At 38.0% G+C, this 19,582-nt stretch overlaps 1 protein-coding gene across 1 annotated transcript in view; it reads left to right on the plus strand.

Moving 5' to 3' along the window:
* CNTN5 (contactin 5) overlaps positions 1–17,014 on the plus strand; it is a 541,975-nt gene extending 524,961 nt beyond the window's left edge. The window contains exons 20-21 of the mRNA XM_027849527.1: positions 11,959–12,127; positions 16,914–17,014. Of these exons, the coding sequence (XP_027705328.1) occupies positions 11,959–12,127; positions 16,914–17,014 (270 nt within the window). The remainder of the gene's footprint in view (positions 1–11,958; positions 12,128–16,913) is intronic.
* Positions 17,015–19,582: the final 2,568 nt, after the last annotated feature.

The raw sequence follows: 19,582 nt of genomic DNA on the forward strand, positions 1-19,582 counted from the left end.
CAATACTGAGATGAATAGATAAATATATATGAATATAGTTGTATCATTTCTGGAGTTCCTAAAGGAGCTAACCTTCTAGCAGTGGTGCATACTTTTGTAGAAAGAGGTGTTATTTGGCAGGAATCTTTTCCTTAATAATACTAAAATGAACCTGGTTCTCTCCTTTGCTCTGCAGAAGTTTGTCACCGAGTTTAGAAGGAAAGAGAAATAATCTTTACCGAACACTTTACCACCCCCATCCCCAGCTTCTCCTCTTTGCACAGGCTCCTGCCCAGGTGAAGAAGCATACCTTCTGGCTCATATAAGAACTGTGCTTCTTGCTTTAAAAAGTCACTCCCTGTGACCCTCTTTTGGCATACATTTTCTTTGTTAGAAAAAGAAACAGGCAATCAGAATCTGGGGCTAGTCCCTTTGAATGCCTCCCAGGAGAATAGTGCTCAGCCATTCCTGTCAATACTCATCCTAGACTTTCCCCTGTTCCTTTGGAAAGTGCTTCCCAGAGTCCCATATCTCCCATCCTTCCAAGGAGTTGGCAGTAGAAAAAAATAAATTCAATGCTCACATTTCTGTAATATTGATCTCTCTGTCTCTGTTTCTACCAGCTTCTCTCTAGCTCTTTCTCTGTGTGTGTCTTCCTAACTCTCTCTGCTTCTCTCTGTTTCTCTCTCTGTCTTTCTCTCCATATGTTTTTGTCTCTGTCTATCTCTGTCTCTCTGTCTCTGTCTCTCAATACACACATACACACATACCCCCCCACACACACCACTTTTCTCATTGTGCTGTGTTGTTTTAAATATTTTCCTATTTGTTATCAATTTGTTATCACAATTTAGGATAAAATACAATCTCTTTGTTCTGGTGTTTAAGGCTTTACATAGTCTGGTTCCAATTTATTTTTTCAGACATATTATATATGATATCCCTTTATGCCTCATGTTCTCGTCAAACCAAACTGCTCACAATTCCCCAATTCTGTCTTGCCATCTCCATTTCAGAGACTCTGCTCCCTAACTGGAACACAATCATTCCTCACCTCCACTTTCTCTTGCTTTGAGGAAACTCATGTATCACCTCTTCCATGAAACCCTCCCGAAAATAACCAGTTTAAAGTCATCTCTCCCTCCTTGAGCAGCACTTGGTCTTCTAGATCTCTTCTTTGACTCTGGGATTATAGGATCATGTATCTACACCTGCAAGGGAACTTAAAGGTTTTGTATGTAGTCTAAGCCCTTCATTTTATAGATGAGGAAACTAGGGCCAACAGATGTTAAATAACCAAGGACACAAAGATACGAAGTGAAAGAGCTTGAATTTGAACTCAATTCCCATGACTCAGTATTCAGTATTCCCAAGTTCAGTGTTCTTTCGACTGTACTACTCAGCTGAACCTTGTATTATATTTTTATATATATTTATATATTCAGTGCCCCTCTAGAACACTGCTGAGGTCTAAAACTGTGTCATGTTTTCATCTTTGTAGCTATTTCCAGTGCCTAGAATAGTGCCTTGCCCATGGTAGGTCATAGCTAAATGTTTGCTGAATTGAATGTGTTGAAGTGGCACTATTGTAACAATCATTTTCCGATTACATTTTCAAGAAGAATAATGCTACATTTCTTTTTTTTTCCTTCCATTTTTATTGTAATTGAAAACAAGCCAGACAATCCATCAGAAAAATTCCCCTCATGCCCAGAGATAACTGTCATGTAAGCCTGTCAATTTGTCTATGTTCAGATTTTTAAAGGCTTCCCTTGCCTGCCTTCTGTCAATAGCTATTTTCAACAGGTCTTGATTTGTTCTTCAGTGCAAAAAGCACTTCATGTACAGTCATAGGATCATATTCAAATCCAGTTCTGCCCATTTCCCACCTGCACAATTATAGGAAAATTGCTTCATGTCTTCAGGCCTCAGATTCCTCCATTATTAAATGAGGAGATGAGGTAGGTGGTGGTGAACACATAACACCTACTATGAGGGAGGAAAAGGCTGGGGAATCACTTGAGCTTGGGAATTCTGAGCTACACAAGGGCTAACGTCAATCAGGTGTTCAGCACCAATATGGTGAGTTCAGCACCAATATGGTGAGCCTCCAGGAGTTTGGAGCCACCAGGCTACCTAAGGAGCTTAGAACTGGCCCAGGTTGGAAATAAAGCTGGTCAAAGCTTCAGAGCAGATCAGTGATGGGGTCAGTCCATGAACGGTCAGTGCATTTCCAGCCTGTGCAAGATAGAGAGACCCAGTCTCAAAAATAGACAGACAGAGAGACAGATAGACAGATAGATAAATAGATAGACAGACAGATAGATAGGTAGATAGATAGATAGATAGATAGATAGATAAAATGAAGGTATTATACTAGATACCCTCTAAATTCCCTTCTAGCTCTAAATCTATGATCCTTTCCATTATTCTCTTCCTCACCTTTAGTACTGTGTCCAAAAGTACTTTTGCGTGACGATTAATTCCAGAGTTCTTCCTCCCTCATTAGCTTGCCAACTCATTTTTCTTAACTCTTGTTCTTCTCGAATAAATTGTAAAGGGTTTGTAGCATCACCTACTCTTTATGATGTCATTTATTCATGTGTTGTGGGGTTTTATGGGTGTGGTTCTTTTTCCTGCCCTTGCTTGTCTTCCAAAATTTCAGCTTGAGCCACAGTTGTCTTCAGTCTGAGGTTTCACAGCAGTTTTCATGGAGTAGCATTAGTTATGCATTGGTAGCTGCATTTTTCTGTCATAAGAATTGTAATTTATTGAACCAAAATTACTCTGTCCTCTGAAACAGTCACTTCCATGCCAACTCTGCTTAGATTTGCATACTTTCTCATTCTTGCAAATGTGCTTTCTCATCCTCTTATTGTAGATCATCAAAATTCTAATTCCTTACCCAGATGCAGTTCAGAAGATCAGAAACCCCAACCTTGTGACACTGATCATAGTTTAAGCAGCTCCTCCCTTTCAGCAAAAAGAACTGCCAATGCTTCTTGGATGCTTTGAAGGCGAGAAAGAGGTGTTCCTATAGTTTAGAAGTCTCATTGAAGCTGAACATTCAGCTCTGTCGCTTCCCAATAAGAACCTAAATGGATAAAATCCTTGTGTGTCTGAGATTGTCTTGAAGAGATGATTCTCTCCCTAGAGCCAATGCAAGCTCAAATCAAAGAGACAAAAAGGAAGAACAAAGGGCTAATAGGAGGGCTGTTCTCGGGACAGCAAGGGGGGAAACAAGTACAAATGGTCCTTAGTTTATAAACAGAGTATGTTCCAAATGTTTATTTGTAAGTTGGTTGTGACTCAGAACAAGTTTCCCCAATGAAATAATTTTATAAATGTTAGTTAGATGACAAGCTTGCACACAAAGCCTATTTAAGTCATGATACAGCTGAAGTCCATTTTGAGATGAAAAAATAATCAATAATAATAAATAAGACTTCTCTAGCACTTTAGGCTTCTCAGAACATTCTACATACATTAATTACCTTATGTGAGTTTCACAATGACCCAGTAGGATAGCTGTTATAAGTATTATTATCCTCAATTTACAGATAAAGAAACTGAGGCTAAAAGGTTTCTCATGGAAGTATAACTAGTCAGTATCAGAGGCAAGTTTTGAACCAAGCCCAGTGTTTTTGTTTGTTTGCAATCAACAAGCATTTATTAAGAGCCTACTAATGCAATTAAGAAGCATTTATTAAGCACTTATGCCAGGTTCTGCACTCAGTGCTGGAGATACAAAGAAAGACAAAAAGTCCCTTTCTTCAAGGAACTTATATTTTAATGGGATTGACAACATGTAAAAAAACTAGCAACATATAAGATGTATACATTGTAAGTGGCAGGCTGTGTGAGAGGGAAAGACATTGGTAGCTGAGGGGATCCAGAAAAGTTTCCTGTGGAGAATGGAATTTGAGCTGAGTCTTGAAGGAAGTAAGAGAAACTGAAAGGTAGAAGTGAGGGGATAGAGCATTCCAGGAGTGGGGAACAGCCAGTGCAAAAGTAGTTACGACGGGAGGGGAAGTGTTGTGTTTCAGGAAGTCTAAGAAGGCCCATGTTGTTGGATCATAGAACGCCACGCACTGTTAGGCTGGGCCTATGGAGACCAAACTCAAATGGTGCCTACCTTCAAGGAACTCCTATTGGAGGAGACAACATGTACATAAATATGTGCAGAATATATATATATATATATATAATATAAATTTATATAATATATACACATATATAATATATACATATAAAATAACATGTGTAATATATAATCTATTTATATAATATAGCAAGTATATATAATATAAGTGTATACAAAAGAAATACAAGGTAAATGTTGTTGGAGAGGGCACTGGGATCTTGAGAGATCCAGAAAGGCTTCATAATCTATAGAGTTGTTTCAGGACAGCTAGGTGATGCAGTAGATAGAACACCAGGCCTGGAGTCAATCTGAGTTCAACTCCGGGCTCAGACACTTATTATCTCTGTAACCCTGAGCAAGTCACTTTACCCCTATTTTCCTTAGTTCCTCTTCTGTAAAATGGGAACCACTGCAAAAGAAAATGGCAAACCATGCCAGTATCTTTGCCAAGAAAAACCCCTGGGGTCACATAGAGTCAAATATGACTGAACAACTGAACAACAAGCTGTTGTTTGAACAGAGTTTTAAAGAAAATAAGAGATTTGAAGAGGTATGGATGAGGCGGCAGAACATCACAGCCATGGGGATCAATCATTGCAAAGACACAGAGATAGTCTATGAAGTGTCATATGTGAGGAATAGTAAGAAGGTCAGTTTGACTGTATCATAGATTATTTAAAGTGGAGTAATGTATATAATAAGGTTGGAATAGTAAACTGCGACTGGGTTGGGAAGGGTTTCAAAAACTACTGTAGCAGAGGAGCTTATATTTGATTGGAGTTTATTAAATAAAAGAATGACATAGTCAGATTTGCACTTCAGGGAAATCACTTTGGTATCTATGTGAAAGATGGATTTTTCCACTACTCTGCACTTCCTTTAATTTGTGTAACACTTTACTCTTATAACTCACTTATATGCAAATAATTCATATTTATACAGCTCTTTAAGGTTTTCAAAGTATTTCCCAAAAATTATCTCACTTAATCCTCCTAATAGCCTTGTGAGATAAGTAGTATAAGCATTATAATACAATTTAACCATGGCAACAACTCTGTGAGGTAGATAATACAAAGTATTATTATTTCCATTTAATAGGTAAGGAAATTGAAGCTCAGAGAGTTCCACTGATTTATCTGAGCTCACATTCTGAGACTCAAGCCCAGATCTTCTGATTTCAAATACAAGGTCCTTTCCACTATCCAGGGGTGGGGAACCTGAGGCCTTGAGACTACATGTGGCTTTCGAGGTCCTCAACTGTGACCCTTTGAATTCAAACTTCTTTGTTCTGTGAAGTTTGGATTCAGTCAAAAGGCTATACTTGAGGACCTTGAAAGCTGCATGTGGCCTCAAGACCACAGGTTCCCCACCCCTGCTGACCATATCATGCTAATTCCCTTACAGATTACTAGACCTGAAAGACATCTTGGAGTTTGTCTCCTTGCCCAGTAATGAATCCCTTCTATGTATGATGTACAATAAAAATCCTTTTTTTTTTTTTACAAATGTATACCAACTTGGTGGCGATGAAGTAAACAATTGTCAGATTGCACTAAAGACACCGCCTGTGGCCTGAAAGAGTTAGCATAGCTTCATGAAATGAGGAATTTGTTCCAGCAGTAGGATCAAGCCTGTTTTTAAAAGCACCACATTATACATTCAGTTTCTAATATAAACTCATTTGCAAAATCTTATGGAGGATAGAGAAAGATTATGAACAGTATCGCCTCATAAAAAAATTGAGAATCAATGAAGGGAAAAACAAATTTACTGAAAGTTTGGCATGAAACCCAATTAACCCTTATCAACCATAGCATCATATATTTAGGGCAGGAAGGGACCTTAGAAGCCATAGAATCCAACTCCCTCATTTTACAGATGAGAAAACAGAGACACAGAGGTCAAAAAATTTGCTCAGGTTCACACAGCTGATGTTTGAGGGATGGGGACTAGACCCTGCTCCTCAAGACACAGTAAGGCTTAAAGCTAAGACTCCAAGGGAGCAGAATTAGGGAAGTTAGTTCTCATTCTAGGCTAGTCCTACTCATTCTAGGGTAAGAGTTCCAACTCTTTCCAAATGAGCCTAACATGACTCTGGGCCAAAATTTCAACTGAGTCTAAAACTGGAGCTAGTGAGGACTATAGACAAACAGTGGAGCACTCAATCCATGAATTATATATCACTCAGCAATAAACAGTTAATATTAAATATTTATTAAACACCTACTGTATGCCAGGCACTATGCTAAGCACTGGAGATACAGAGAGAAGCAAAAGATAGTCCCTACTCTGAAGAAGCTCACAATCTCATGGCCAAGGGAACCCACCAGAGTGATACACCCAAGAAAGAAGCTATATTTTGCAAGGAACAATACGAGAACATCATGGGAAGACATCAGAGGCTCAGTATCATTGAATATATAAGTTGTGTCCATGTCTTCCCCACATGTAGGGCCCTCATGCATGACCTCTATAATTGCTCACTCTTCTTACTGGTGGTGCATATATCCTAGGTGATGAAGAATTTGCCCTAAATTTATGGGACAATGAGAGAATACAGTTATTATTATTATTCTATTCTACTAAATGCCTTTGCTCTAAGCTAAGTGAATTCTCTGGCTGCCTAGAGAAAGGTAAATACATCTGAGAGAGCTCATGGGCTATAGTTTTAAGAATGTGCTCCCACAAAATAATTTGAACTCTGGAGTGGTCATCCTCCTCTGTCTATAAGTTAGTACATATTTTTTAAAAATATAATTCAAGAGTAAGACTTGTAGACTAAAGGCTTTAAAGGTTACACAGAAGCCTCTTACATTATGAATACTTTCTTCAAGAAAATAATCAGAAGGTTCTAAACATGTAGGGACCAAACAGTATCACACACAAAAAAAAATGAAATTGATAACAGAAAATTACTCTTTATTGATGTCAGAGTCATTCCTGAATCAACTGTTTCGGACCAGACCACCAACTTGTTAGAGTAAAGATCGAAATAATATAAAGAAAGAAGAAGGAATAAAAATGAAAATAATTTATGGCCTATGATTAAAAAACTTTAAATAAGTTGTTGATGTTACAAAAAATGAGATCTAGATGGAGAAAAGGACATCAACATCAATTACAATAATATCATACAAATGGTTGATCAATGTACATCAATTGCCATAAACACAACACCAAAAGAGCCTAAAAATTGACTCGGCAGACATTTAAGAGATATGACAGCCATAAGTAATATCAATTTAAAATATATGGTATACACATATATATGTATACATACATACATATGTGTATACATAGAAAATGGACAATGAGTTGGGCCCAGAATTAAACAGGAGAGAATTAAACATATCTCCCTGACAAAAGGCTCAAGTTTTTAATGCCAGAATTATTCCAATGTCATTTTTCAGGCTGCAAGTTAGAACACTACAATCTCTGAAGTATTAAAAATAATTTAGAATTAAAAATGAAGATTACCCAGAGGGCAGTGGATAGGTACAATGCAGCAATGCATTACAAACAAGACATTACAAAAGGGAAGCAAAGGAAAGGATATCATAAGAGAAATGTATGAAGAAAAAAGAAATTGGGCTGGTCACATGGAGAAAGCTAGGGATGACCAATGGAAAGTATGTCTGCTCCACTGGTTTCCTCACAGTATTGACAGAAAGTAGGGAAGGCTCCCCTAATACATGGGAAGTGGTAGACTAGAGTCACGCAAGATGGAAGCACATGGATGTGGGAAGTGGTAGACCAGAGTCACATAAGATGGACACATGTGGAATGGATTGTGAATTGCATTATTGGAAGGAAAAACCCACATCAGTAAAATCACAGATCCATTCTGAATGCTTGAGGATTTTTCCAATAATACTATATGGCCAGGAATTGTGGAATACCACAATTGCTGAGGAATCAAAATTTTGAGTCATCTACAAGGAAATTAGTAACACATGGTAGACAAAAATGAGCAGCAGCATTTTACCAATAATAAATTAAATGGAAAAAAACTATAGACAAAAATACATTGAAGCGGCATATGTCTGAAAAGGAGTTGGTCATGTAGCAAGAATGAGGGATAGCAGATGGAAAATGAATAGATAGTTCATTAGTACCCATGTAATGGCAAGAGACATGTTGCATGGACATTATTGGGGAGATTAGGAGAGGCCACAGACAAGAATAACACAAGATGAGGAGTATACAGGCTGTGATTTGCACTGTTAGAGTATCCGTATTCCTTCTCCTCTGTTCCTTTGTACAGACTGCCCCCTATGCCTGAAATTCACTCTCCTTACAGAATCTCTAGCTTTATTCTAAGCTCAAGTCAAATGCCAGCCCCAAAAGGAAGCCTATTCCAATTCCCCAAGTTGTTACTCCCCTCCCATCATGGATTGTTTGGTATCTATTTTGTATATTTTTTTTGCATTTGATTAATTTTCTTCATTATCATAAGCTGGTTTGTTGCTCCATACTATCTTCCCTTGAAACTAGATGGCTCAATAGAAAGAGAGTCAGGAAGACCTAAATTGAAACATAGCCTCAAAGACCTACTAACTGTATGACCCTGAACAAATCACTTAACTATCTGCCTGTTTCTTCTGTAAAATGAGTTGTTGTGAGCATTAGCACGGATATTTGTAAAGTGCCAGGCATATAGTCAGTGCTTAATAAATACTAATCCTTTTCCTCTTCCCTCCAAAGTCAATTTACCACTAACAATTCATGACACCAAAATGTCACACCAAGACAACTTTTTCTTCTGTTTTGAGAAGTTCTGTACTTTCTGCCTTCAGCATATCTGAAGAGTAGCTTGGATTTAAGACTCTTCACCTCTTGTTGGCAATGGGGAAACAATCAAAACAATGCAGTGAATCTCTATCAAGTATCTGCTATGTGTATGGCACATGTGTATAAGGCCTTGGACATTTTTCCCCAACCCCACCCCTGGCCAGGGCAGAGGTTGAATCCCACCAAGATCAAATACCGAACAAGTTCCAAGGAGCTGATGAAATCCTCCTTACATAAGGGCTCAGAGAAGAGGATTGCAAATGGGAAATATTTCCTAGCCACTTAGAACCAATATTAAGAAAAAAGGTGACTTGAAGATTTTTAGAACAGCATTATTTGAAAAAGGAAAAGGCTAAAGGCAACCTAAATAAATATCAAAAAAAAGAAGATTGGTTAAATAAATTGTGGAATATTCATATAATAGAATACTATAATTGAAGTAACACCAATAAGTATGCAGAATATAAAAAAAAAAACAGAAAGACCTTTACACTGTAATGAGAAGTTAAAAAAAAAAAACATAATTCCCACCAAGATCACATAAATGGGAAATTAATGGGAATCAATTGACAAAGAAAGAATACAAGCTTAGAGAAAAGTTATGCCATTGTATGCACTGAAGCTAATTTGTTTAGTTGTTTTCAGTGGCATCAGATCTTCATTACCCAATTTGCGATTTTCTTGGCAGAGATACTGGAGTGGTTTGCCATTTCCTTCTCCAGAACATTTTACAGATGAGGAAGCTGAGGCAAACAGGGTTAAGTGACTTGTTATAAAGCATATTGTTTTGATGCTTAATGTTAAGTTTATAAGTTTTTTTGGTGACTTTGTTTTAAAGACCAGGGAGACAAGGAGAGAGGCAGATTGGTAAAGGGGGAAAAGCACTGGCTTTGGGTCAGAGGCCTGGTTCAGATTCTCTGCCTTTAATGCTAATTACTTGTGCAACCTCCTAGGGCCTCAGTTTCCTCATCTATCAAATGAAATAGCTGAACTCCTAGCTCCTAATGTCCCTTTCAGTTTTCATGCCAGTTGAGAGGGCCACAGGTGGGAGAGGATGTCTGAAGTCAAACTAGGATTAGAATCAGAAATTACAACAAAGTTTGAGAAGGGATTAGGGAGATTTAAGATCCAGGGCTCAGGCAGCAGCAACCAAGTGCTGAGTAAATAGTAGAAAATTGAGCTAGAGAAAAATGTTATCTCCGTTTTCCTCTCACAGTTGCTTTTCAGGCAGGCTCTCTGTGGCTGCTCCCCGCCACCCCTCTGCCCCCAGTGCCTTCTCAAGTCCCTTCACCTGGTAAATCCACCTCCACTGAGCTCATTGTTCTCCCTAACAACCAGCAGCCCTAATGCATTACAGTTTCTCTCAAAAAAAAAAAAAGGAAAAGAAAAGTTATTTCTTCTTCATGGTGGAATAGGATAGAAAGAAAACCTTTCCATAATAAAAATTGCTGTTTGTTGTAGAGGAATACTTCCTCGATAAAAAGACTTTTCCCCCTTCGGGTTTTTGAGGTAACCTCTTACTATTGCTCTGATAAAAACTTAAGTCACATCACTTTTGTGAGAAAAGAATGGTCTGGAGAGAGGGAATAGACTAATTGTCTACTCTCAGTATTTGTTGTCTATAATCAACTGCAAATTGCTTCTGAAAGAAAGCTATTTGGAGGGCCTACTCTGAGCCAGCAAAACTTTTCCAAGTGTTAGGAGTGGGGGGAGGGAGGAAGGCAGTGACAGGAAGAAGGGGATAAAGGATGTTGTTGGCTCCAATTGGAAAGACTGTAAGATCTTCCACTGACCTAGCTCTAACTTGAGCTCCAGGGGGAAAAAATAAGAATTGCTATTTCCTTCAATATTTCTTAATAACTACAGTTTGGGGTGGGGGAGGAGATTAGAGAGAAGAAAAGGGAAAAAAGGAAAGAGGAGAGACATTATGAAGAAAAAAATGGTCTCATTTTGCTCAAGAATTAGCATGCTTTTAAAAATTGGCAAAATAAAATCAAATTTTGCTCTATAAATTGTGCTAGTCTTTCTAACATGTTATCCCATACTTCTCAGAAAGACTTACCCACTCCCACACTGTCACACAAACTGTCACACATCCTTTACACAAACTGTACTCAGTTCCTGGAATGCCCCCTCTCTGCACCTCAGCCTCTTGGAGCCCCTAGCTGTCTTCAACACTTAGCTCAAGCGTGACTGACTACACCAGGTCCTTCTGGATCCCTCTAGTTCTTAGCATTCCACCCTTTCCATCCAAATTACTTTGTATCCATTTTGTATTTATATATCTATGCACATTTCATCTCCTCTGTCTCTCCCCCCCTTCCCCTACCATGATTTAAGTTTCTAGCATTCAAAACCCTTCATAACTTGACCTCCTCCTTCATTTTAGGTCTTCTTACATCTTACTCCCCTCCCCCTACACACACACAACTTTCTTCATGATACAGTGACACTGTACTCCTTGCATTTCTAGAAAAAGAGAGTCCATCTGTCCATGTATTTTCACTGGCTGTCCCCCTGCCTGGAATTCTCTCCCTCCTCATCTCTATCCCCTGGCTCACCTGGTTTCCTTCAAGTCCCTGCCAAAATCACACTTTCTGCAAGAAGCCTTTCCAGATTCCCCTAAACGCTCAAATCTTCCCTTCTTGATTATCCCCAATTTAGTCCATATCTAACTTGTTTGTACTTGGTTGCTTGCATGCTTTCTCCCCATTAGACTGTGACCTTGTTAAGAGCTGGGTCTGTCTTTTGCCTCATTTGTTTTATTTTTCTCTCTGGATCCCAGTACCTAGCACTGCGCTTAGGTGCTTAATGCATAATAGATTTAAAGCTGGAAAGGATTTTAGAAGCCATCATGTACAGTCCCCTCATTTTACATATGAGGAAACTGAGGATGAGAGAGGTTAAGTGACTTGTCCAGGGTCATAAGATCAGTGAATTTTTGAGTCAGATTTTAACTAAGATCTTCCTGATTCCAAATCCTACACTCCATCCACTGAACCACCTTGCTGCCTCTAGGCATTGAAATCTGCTTATATTTACAGGTGTTTTATAGGCAAGAAGGCCACAGCAACAGTCAGGTCATTGAAACACAGAAAACTCAAGCTGTGGTCCTTCTCCCTGATGTTGGGGTTTATATCATTGAAGTTCGAGCATTCAGTGAAGGAGGTGATGGAACAGCTAGCTCCCAAATCAGAGTACCGTCATATTCAGGTAAGTACTGTTACAGTCAGTTCAACTCTGTTGACTCCCAGAGCACAGTCATCCATCTTTCTAAGCTAACACATTCTCAAGTAAGCTGTTTATGTTTCCGCTTCTTTGTTTACATCCATGCAAACCTTGTTAGGGTTAGCCTGGGTATATGCTCCTGGCTATAGCTGCCAATAATACTATTAATATAAAACTGACAATGTTTAGCCTGGAAAATAGATTTTAAAAAATATAGTTGCCTCCAAATATTCGAAAGGCTGTCATGTGAAAGAGTGATTAGAGCTATTTGGTGTAGCTCCAAAGAGCATTAACTAGAACCAACGTATAGAAATTACAGGAAGTCCAGTGTTGACTTAATATCATTCAGTTCAATTCAACAAACATTTATTAATCACCTACTATGTTCCATACAAATTTAATTCAAGGCACTCTGCTAGATATTGTGGATAGGAAAACAAGAACCAAACATTTCCTTCTTTGAATGACTAACATTCTAGGCTAGAGGGAGCAGGTTAGAGTGGGGATTATGATACATGCACAGATATATGAGTACCAAGTATATACAAAATAATTGAAATTTAATTCCAAAGGGAGAGAGAACTAACTGAGGATAGGAGACAGATGAGGAGAGGCCTAATAGAAGGTGGCACCTAATCTATGTGCTTTGCAGGAAGCTAGGGATTCTAAGAGATCAAGGTAAGAAGGCTCTGAATTCCAGAGATGGAGATGAAAAAAACAAAACAAAACATGGAGGCCAGAAATGGAATGTTGTGTCAGTCAACTAGCATTTATTAAGTGCCTTCCAGCGCCTTCTCTTAAGAATGTACAGGGAAACAGCATTGTAGGCCATGGAAAGGAGAGTTGATTAGTAAAAGAAAATAATATGAAATAAGGTTAGAGAGATAGGTGGGATTCAGATTGTGGGGGCTTTAACTGCTAAGCCAGACTTCCTAAGAAATAACTTCCAAATGATTAGAGCTGCTCAAAAATCAGATCATAGGTCTATTTTAAGGCTAGAAGGGTCCTTAGAGGTCAGCAAATCCAATCCCCATGAAGAAACAGAAACATAGAGTGGTTAGGTGACTTTCCCAATGTGACCTAGCTAGTAAATGTCTGAGGCATTCTTTTGTTTTGTTTTTTTGGTGAGGCAATTGGGTTTAAGTGACTTGCCCAAGGTCACACAGCTAGTAAGTGTCAAGTGTCTGAAGTCATATTTGAACTCAGGTCCTCCTGACTCCAAGGCTGGAGCTCTATCCACTGTACCACCTAGTTGCCCCTGAGGCATTCTTTTAAATCAGTGCTAGGCTGTTTGGGGATACCTTATACGAGAGTGAGTTTACCAGTGCTAGAAATGTTCAAGCATCCCTAACAGGTATGTTTCAAGGGAAGTACCTGCATTAAGTGGGCTAGCCACTTTCAACATCCTTTCCTACTCCTACATTCTACAGTTCTGGGATTCTAAGGAATATTTGAAAAAGTCCCATAGCTAATACTTTTCTTATATTTTAAAAGGCATAGAATACCTGTCTTAGAGAACACAATTTCTGTCAACACAATAATCACCACCACTAACTATAATATTAGTTTATGCCCTCAAGATAATTTTAGTCCTTTAGCTTAGGCCATCAGCATGCCCCAAACACTCTGAGTCATACCCTCTTAGCAGACTGTGCTGGCCCATTTACTGAGCATTCTACTGCATAGTTACATAGGGCAAATGATTAAAATCTTCCTCTGTTATAAGAATGAAGTGATACATACACTTTTCTCTTCTGGAATCTTTCCAATTTTTTTCTCAAAGATGTGGACTCCCATAATATCTTAGATCAGCTAGAAGCATGAAATTTTAGAGCTGGATGGGACCTTAGAGATGTGATAGTGTAATTGCCTCATTTAACGGATGTTAAGTGATTTGACAAGACAGTTAGTAGCAGAACTGAGACTAGAACCCAGATTTCCTGGAAAGCGTTAGTGGCTCCCTATTGCCTCTAAAATAAAATACCAACTGTTCTGATCATCTTTTTCAGCCCTTCACAGTCTGACTGGTCTCCCTTTCCATGTGTATTTCACTTTGCCCCTCTTCAGGTATTCTCAGTTCCAGCCAATTGGCCTAGGTATTCTTCCCACCACACAAAATTCAATTTCTCACCTAGGTACTTTTGCACAGGCTGTCCAGCATGCCTAAAATATGGCCTACTCTCACCTTTGCTTCTTGGAATTTTTACCTTTCCTCAAGATTCATCTCAGGTCCCGTACCCCTTCTGTACAAAGACTGTCCTGCTCCCTCTAGGGGTTAGTGCCTCCTTGCTCCCCAAATTATGTTGTATTTACTTAGGTATTTAAATGTTGTTTCACCAATAGAATATAAACTCCTAAAGTGATTTTTCATTCTATCTTTGTATGCCTTATGCATAACACAACACTTTGCATGGTTTTTTGGATTGTTTGTTTAGAGAAGACCTGTGATTTATTTCATCCTTGTAGGGAAGCCACAATATCAAATAGCCTCTAGAAAGGCACATATACACATTCTCTACAATTTATAATCATGGAGACACTATGGGACTAATAGAGATCACTTGGGACACTGAGAGGTCAGCTGATTTGTACAGCCTACCTATGTCAGAGATGTGACTTGGACCTGGGTCTTCCTGACTCCCAGGCCAGCTCTTTATCCACATGCATCATTGCTTCTCAGTGCCTTTCATAGAGTAGGCACTTAATCTAGACACTGGATCTTTGACTTTGTCTCTTCTCTGTCCTCTATCTATTCACATACACATATAAGAGGGGGAGGGGTTGTATACACATATGTCTATATAAATTGTGTATATATACATATAATGTATGTATGTACACTTATGCATGTATGTGTATATACATATATGTATGTTATATACATATGTATATGTAGGTATATGTGTGTATATGTAAGCATACTCACTTCTTGAAATTCAGAGAAATAGAGAAAAATATTTTTTTTAATTATTGCATGAAATGATCTATTAAGGGCCCTCACCAGCACCAAATATAGGAGATGACTATTTCACATTTCTTATTTATTAAGCCTGTGAGAAAAAAAAAACACTTTTATGAGGCTTTGCTTTCTTGATTTTCTTTTCACACAGTTAGCCAAACTCTTCACAACATCACTATCTTTGTACCAATTGAAACAAATATAACATTTCTTTGCTATTTTGATTAATAATATTTCAAATAAAAGAAGCTTCCCAGATTTCCTGTTTCTTGCTCAAGTTAAATAAAAGGAAGGATTGCATCTAAAAATAAACCAAAACTATGTGAGTACAATTAAAGTCTTAACCAAATCCTGAACTGGCCTGTTAGCTTACCTGCTGTTAGAGGAAGAGTCCATAAATCAGATCTGAGAGCTTAGACTGTTTTTAACTAGGGCCAGTGACTACCCCAGAAGGTATGTAGATTGAAAAACATTCCTGAATTTAGTGACTCACAGTGGAATGGAGGGGGAGATAGGTCATGTCTGTTCAGGTTAACAATTCAAATATTTTGAACTGATTGGTCAGTTCAACCCATAGTATAGCCCCATGCAGTTGAGATCTTGTTAAAAAAACAAAACAAAACAAAACAACAACTTTTCCTAAAGGAGTAGATTCCCTTTTGCAAAATTTGATTTGGAGACCCAGCATTTAAACTGATTGCATTGGAAAATTCGATTCCTTCAAGTATCTATGTAACCATTCACCCACAAACTGATTGCTTGACTGAACTGAATAAATTATCTGGTTATTTTGACAACCCTTTTTTGTATTAACTCCTGAACACTGAATTTTCATAATGACATTTTTTAACTGAAGTGGGGATTTTTTAATAATATTTTCCCCAATTACATGTAAAAACAATTTTTAACATTTGTTGTGTGTGTGTTTTTTTTTTAAGTTTTGAGTTCCAAATGCTATCCCTCTCCCCTCCCTCTCTCCACCTCCTTGACCTGGTAAGCAATTTGATATAGGCAACGCATGTGCAATCATGTAAAATATTTTAAAAAAAAATTTTTTTTAAGTGAGAGCCCTCTTACTCTAAATTATACTAGCCATCTTTGTTCCTTTGTAAAGGCTATCTCCTGTGCCCAGAATCCCCTCCCTCCTCACTTTCACCCCTTTGAATGCTTAGCGTCTTCTTTCAAGGCTTAGCTCAAGGTACCAGCTCCTATAGGAAGCTTTTCCTGATTCCTACTAATAATGACTTATGAGTGCTCTTTCTCTCTGTTCATACCATACTATATTTGCTTCTCTGTGTACATGTTGTATCCCTTAGTAGACTGTAAGCTCTTTAACAACAGACTGGGATTTTTTTGGGGGGTGTCTTTTTATTCCCAGTGTCTTGCACAGTGTATTACACATATTAAGTGATCAATAAATGCTTTTTGATGTAATTGAATTGATATTTCCAAATTATTCAAATCTTTTTAATAAATCAGGTCTCAGTGGCCTCCGAAACATTCTTTTTCAAGTATTTCTGCCCAGGTATAGCTTTGTCCCTATCTTTTTTTTTTCTTCTCTTATATATCTTGTATGTATTAGAATGTGAGCTCCTTAAGGGCAGGAACTGCTTTTGCCTTCCTTTGTAACCCCAGCCCTGGTACATAGTAGGTGCTAAAAAAAAATGCTTGTTGACTGACAAACATGGAATTTCCCATCACAAACGTTATCAGAGCTGGAGTTGCACTCACTGAGTTTACCGAATTAAAAACACTTTGCTCCCCACAAACATAGCCATAACCTATTCTAGTGATGCCTCTTTGTTTCTACAGGTGGGAAAATCACAAGTGCTCAATCTTCTCTCCACACCTCAACTTTTTCATCGTCAGTAACATTGCTCCTGGCACTGATAGTCCCTTCAACCTCATGGTGAAGATTGCAGACTTAATGTTTTTGCTTTGCTTTAGCTTGATCACATCTGTGGATGGAGCTTTATGTGAGCAGAGAAACTGGAACCCTGAGCTAAGCTTAAAAACCCTAGAACTACCCATGGTGCACTTAGAGGAGTGTTGGGGGGGGGAAATGTTACTTATTCATCAGGTTTTCTCTTCGGTTTTTGTAAATGTCCTCAAATAGGGGAGGACAGTTCTTGGCCCAATAAAAATATGCAGATTGTATGTAATGAACTTTTGTAAGCAAAGGTAATTTCTGTCAAATGTATTCTTTACTTTTTTAATAGGTTTGAATTTGATTTTGTATCTGATGACCCTGAGTATGTGCCATTTGTTTGTTAAAGCAGTGGTGTCTAGTACATCTGTTTCAAAAAAAAAAAGAAGAAAAAAAAAGAAAAAAGTGAGGGTGAATGGTAAAGACTCTGAATCTAGTATTCCTCATTTTCCCTAAGGCTGGCTGTTGCAATCGACAAACCAGTGGGAGAGAAGAAAAATAGTTCAGTTATGTTGCCCATTACAGGATAAGTACAGGAAATATTTTCTGGAAAAGTATATGATTGCATATTGAAATAGTCAAATTTGTCAATCTGCTGTTCTGCAAGCATTCCCAGAGCAAGCTCTTAGAGCAGAGCTGGGCCTTGACATTCGTGCAAGGTAAAATGAAGGGGGACTAGGAAGGGATTGTTTTCAGTGCTATTGTCTTTCATCAAGTACTGTATTATTTAACTGAAAAAGAAGTCAAAGTTTATTTTCAATAGCAAAAATATAATTTAACTTCACAGAAGATGCACATGCTAACATCTATGGACACTGATATGTACTATAGATTCTAACTGGAAAAAAAATTAAATGAATAAATACAGCATAATCTTTTTTTCCATCTAATTACCTCCACTTTTTTTGTTTATTTGTGTTTTTCCCATGACAATCCTTCTCTGGACAGCTAAAATTTATCATGCAAATACAGAAGCTTATATGTTTTATATGGAAGAAAATAATTTGAATATACCAACTCTACGTAGATTATTTTTGGACAAACCTGTGCTCTACATAGCACTTTCCAAGGCCTACCAATGATTCAAAGCAGCAAGATTTCTTGGGTTGTTTCTTAGAGTTCACCCACTTTTTTTCCCAAACACTTTTTCCAAACCATTGTCATCATCAGGAAATTCAACAACTTCAGTCAACCACATATTTTTTATTCTCTGCTGATGAAAGGGGTAGCAATTCACATTTGAAAACTCACCTTTTTTGACATTTCAGACATAATGAAAAATGTTCTTTAGTAAACAATAGGACCACAGAATCATAGAATTTGAGAGTTAGAAGGGACCTCAGCAGCCATTTCATCCACAAGAAGACTGGATGAAAATATACTCTTTGGTTAGGGAATATGGTGGATTGGTCCCACTCACATGGAGACTTCTCTGGGTTGAGATTACAACCACAGCAAGAAGAGAAAGTGAGTCTCAATAAATATGCCAGAACAGGCCTGGCCTAGCTACTGTTTTATAGCTGATGGGGATTTGAGGCCTCCAAGATGGTTTGGGGTATTTTTGCTCGTATAAATATACCCATTCATTTTATATCTTTAAACAAATAACAAGGAAGCAGAAAAGGGTTCTTTCTCTACTGAGCAACACCAGATAAGAGATCAATAAGGAATCAGAAAAGGGGATGGGGACAGGAAGAGGATTTGTGTTCTCAAACCTCCTGCACATTTTTCCCCCAGAAAAAAATAGCCTAACTTCTTTGTGTCAGATACTCATTATTATGTTTTTTGGTTTGGCTTGGTTTGGTTTTTTGGAGGTTGTTTTCAAGCCAATCCCAACCAAGCAAATAGTCGTTTTAAAAAAATATACATGTTAATCACCAGATTGTTGTGGATGAAAGACAGATGGCAAGCTTCATTTTGAGGATCTCTGTGATCAGAGGGTAAAAAGGCTTCCTTGGAGGCCTCCTTCTGGAAAGGTTCATGCTCAATTAAGGTGGAAAGGAGGACAGGGCAGGGAGATGCATGTAATAACAATCAGTTTCAATGCTATTTCTTGATGAAGCAAATGAAAAAAAAAAGCCACTCTCTTTTTGACTGGCAGACCAGGCATTTTTCCATTGTATGAGGTAGCTTGCCAGAGCAAATTATGTTTAAAAAACACATACATACACACCATGCACATGGCAAGAACATACTGATTAAAAAGAGGGCAATAATAATCTTTACCTTAGTATCAGCTGAATTGAACTCTTTTTCTTTATTTCCCATAGAATTATTTGCCAGTCTTGCCCAATCAGACACATTCATGGTCAAGTTGTTACCAATGAACATTCTAATAAAACATCATGTTCACAAAAATCAAATTGAATTTTACATCCATTAATCCAATATAGGGGGCATATGCGATAGATCGTATTTACACATGGAACTAAGTTTCTGATGATGTCCTATTCTTGCAGGGAGCAGTGATTAGATGTTTTTATTCAACATGAACAGAATACGTATTTTGCATTTACAACCTATGAATAAAACATGTTTTAAATGTTTATGGACT

This window comes from Vombatus ursinus, unplaced genomic scaffold, assembly GCF_900497805.2.
Source record: "Vombatus ursinus unplaced genomic scaffold, bare-nosed wombat genome assembly UNPS02007612.1, whole genome shotgun sequence".
Lineage (NCBI taxonomy): Eukaryota > Metazoa > Chordata > Mammalia > Diprotodontia > Vombatidae > Vombatus > Vombatus ursinus.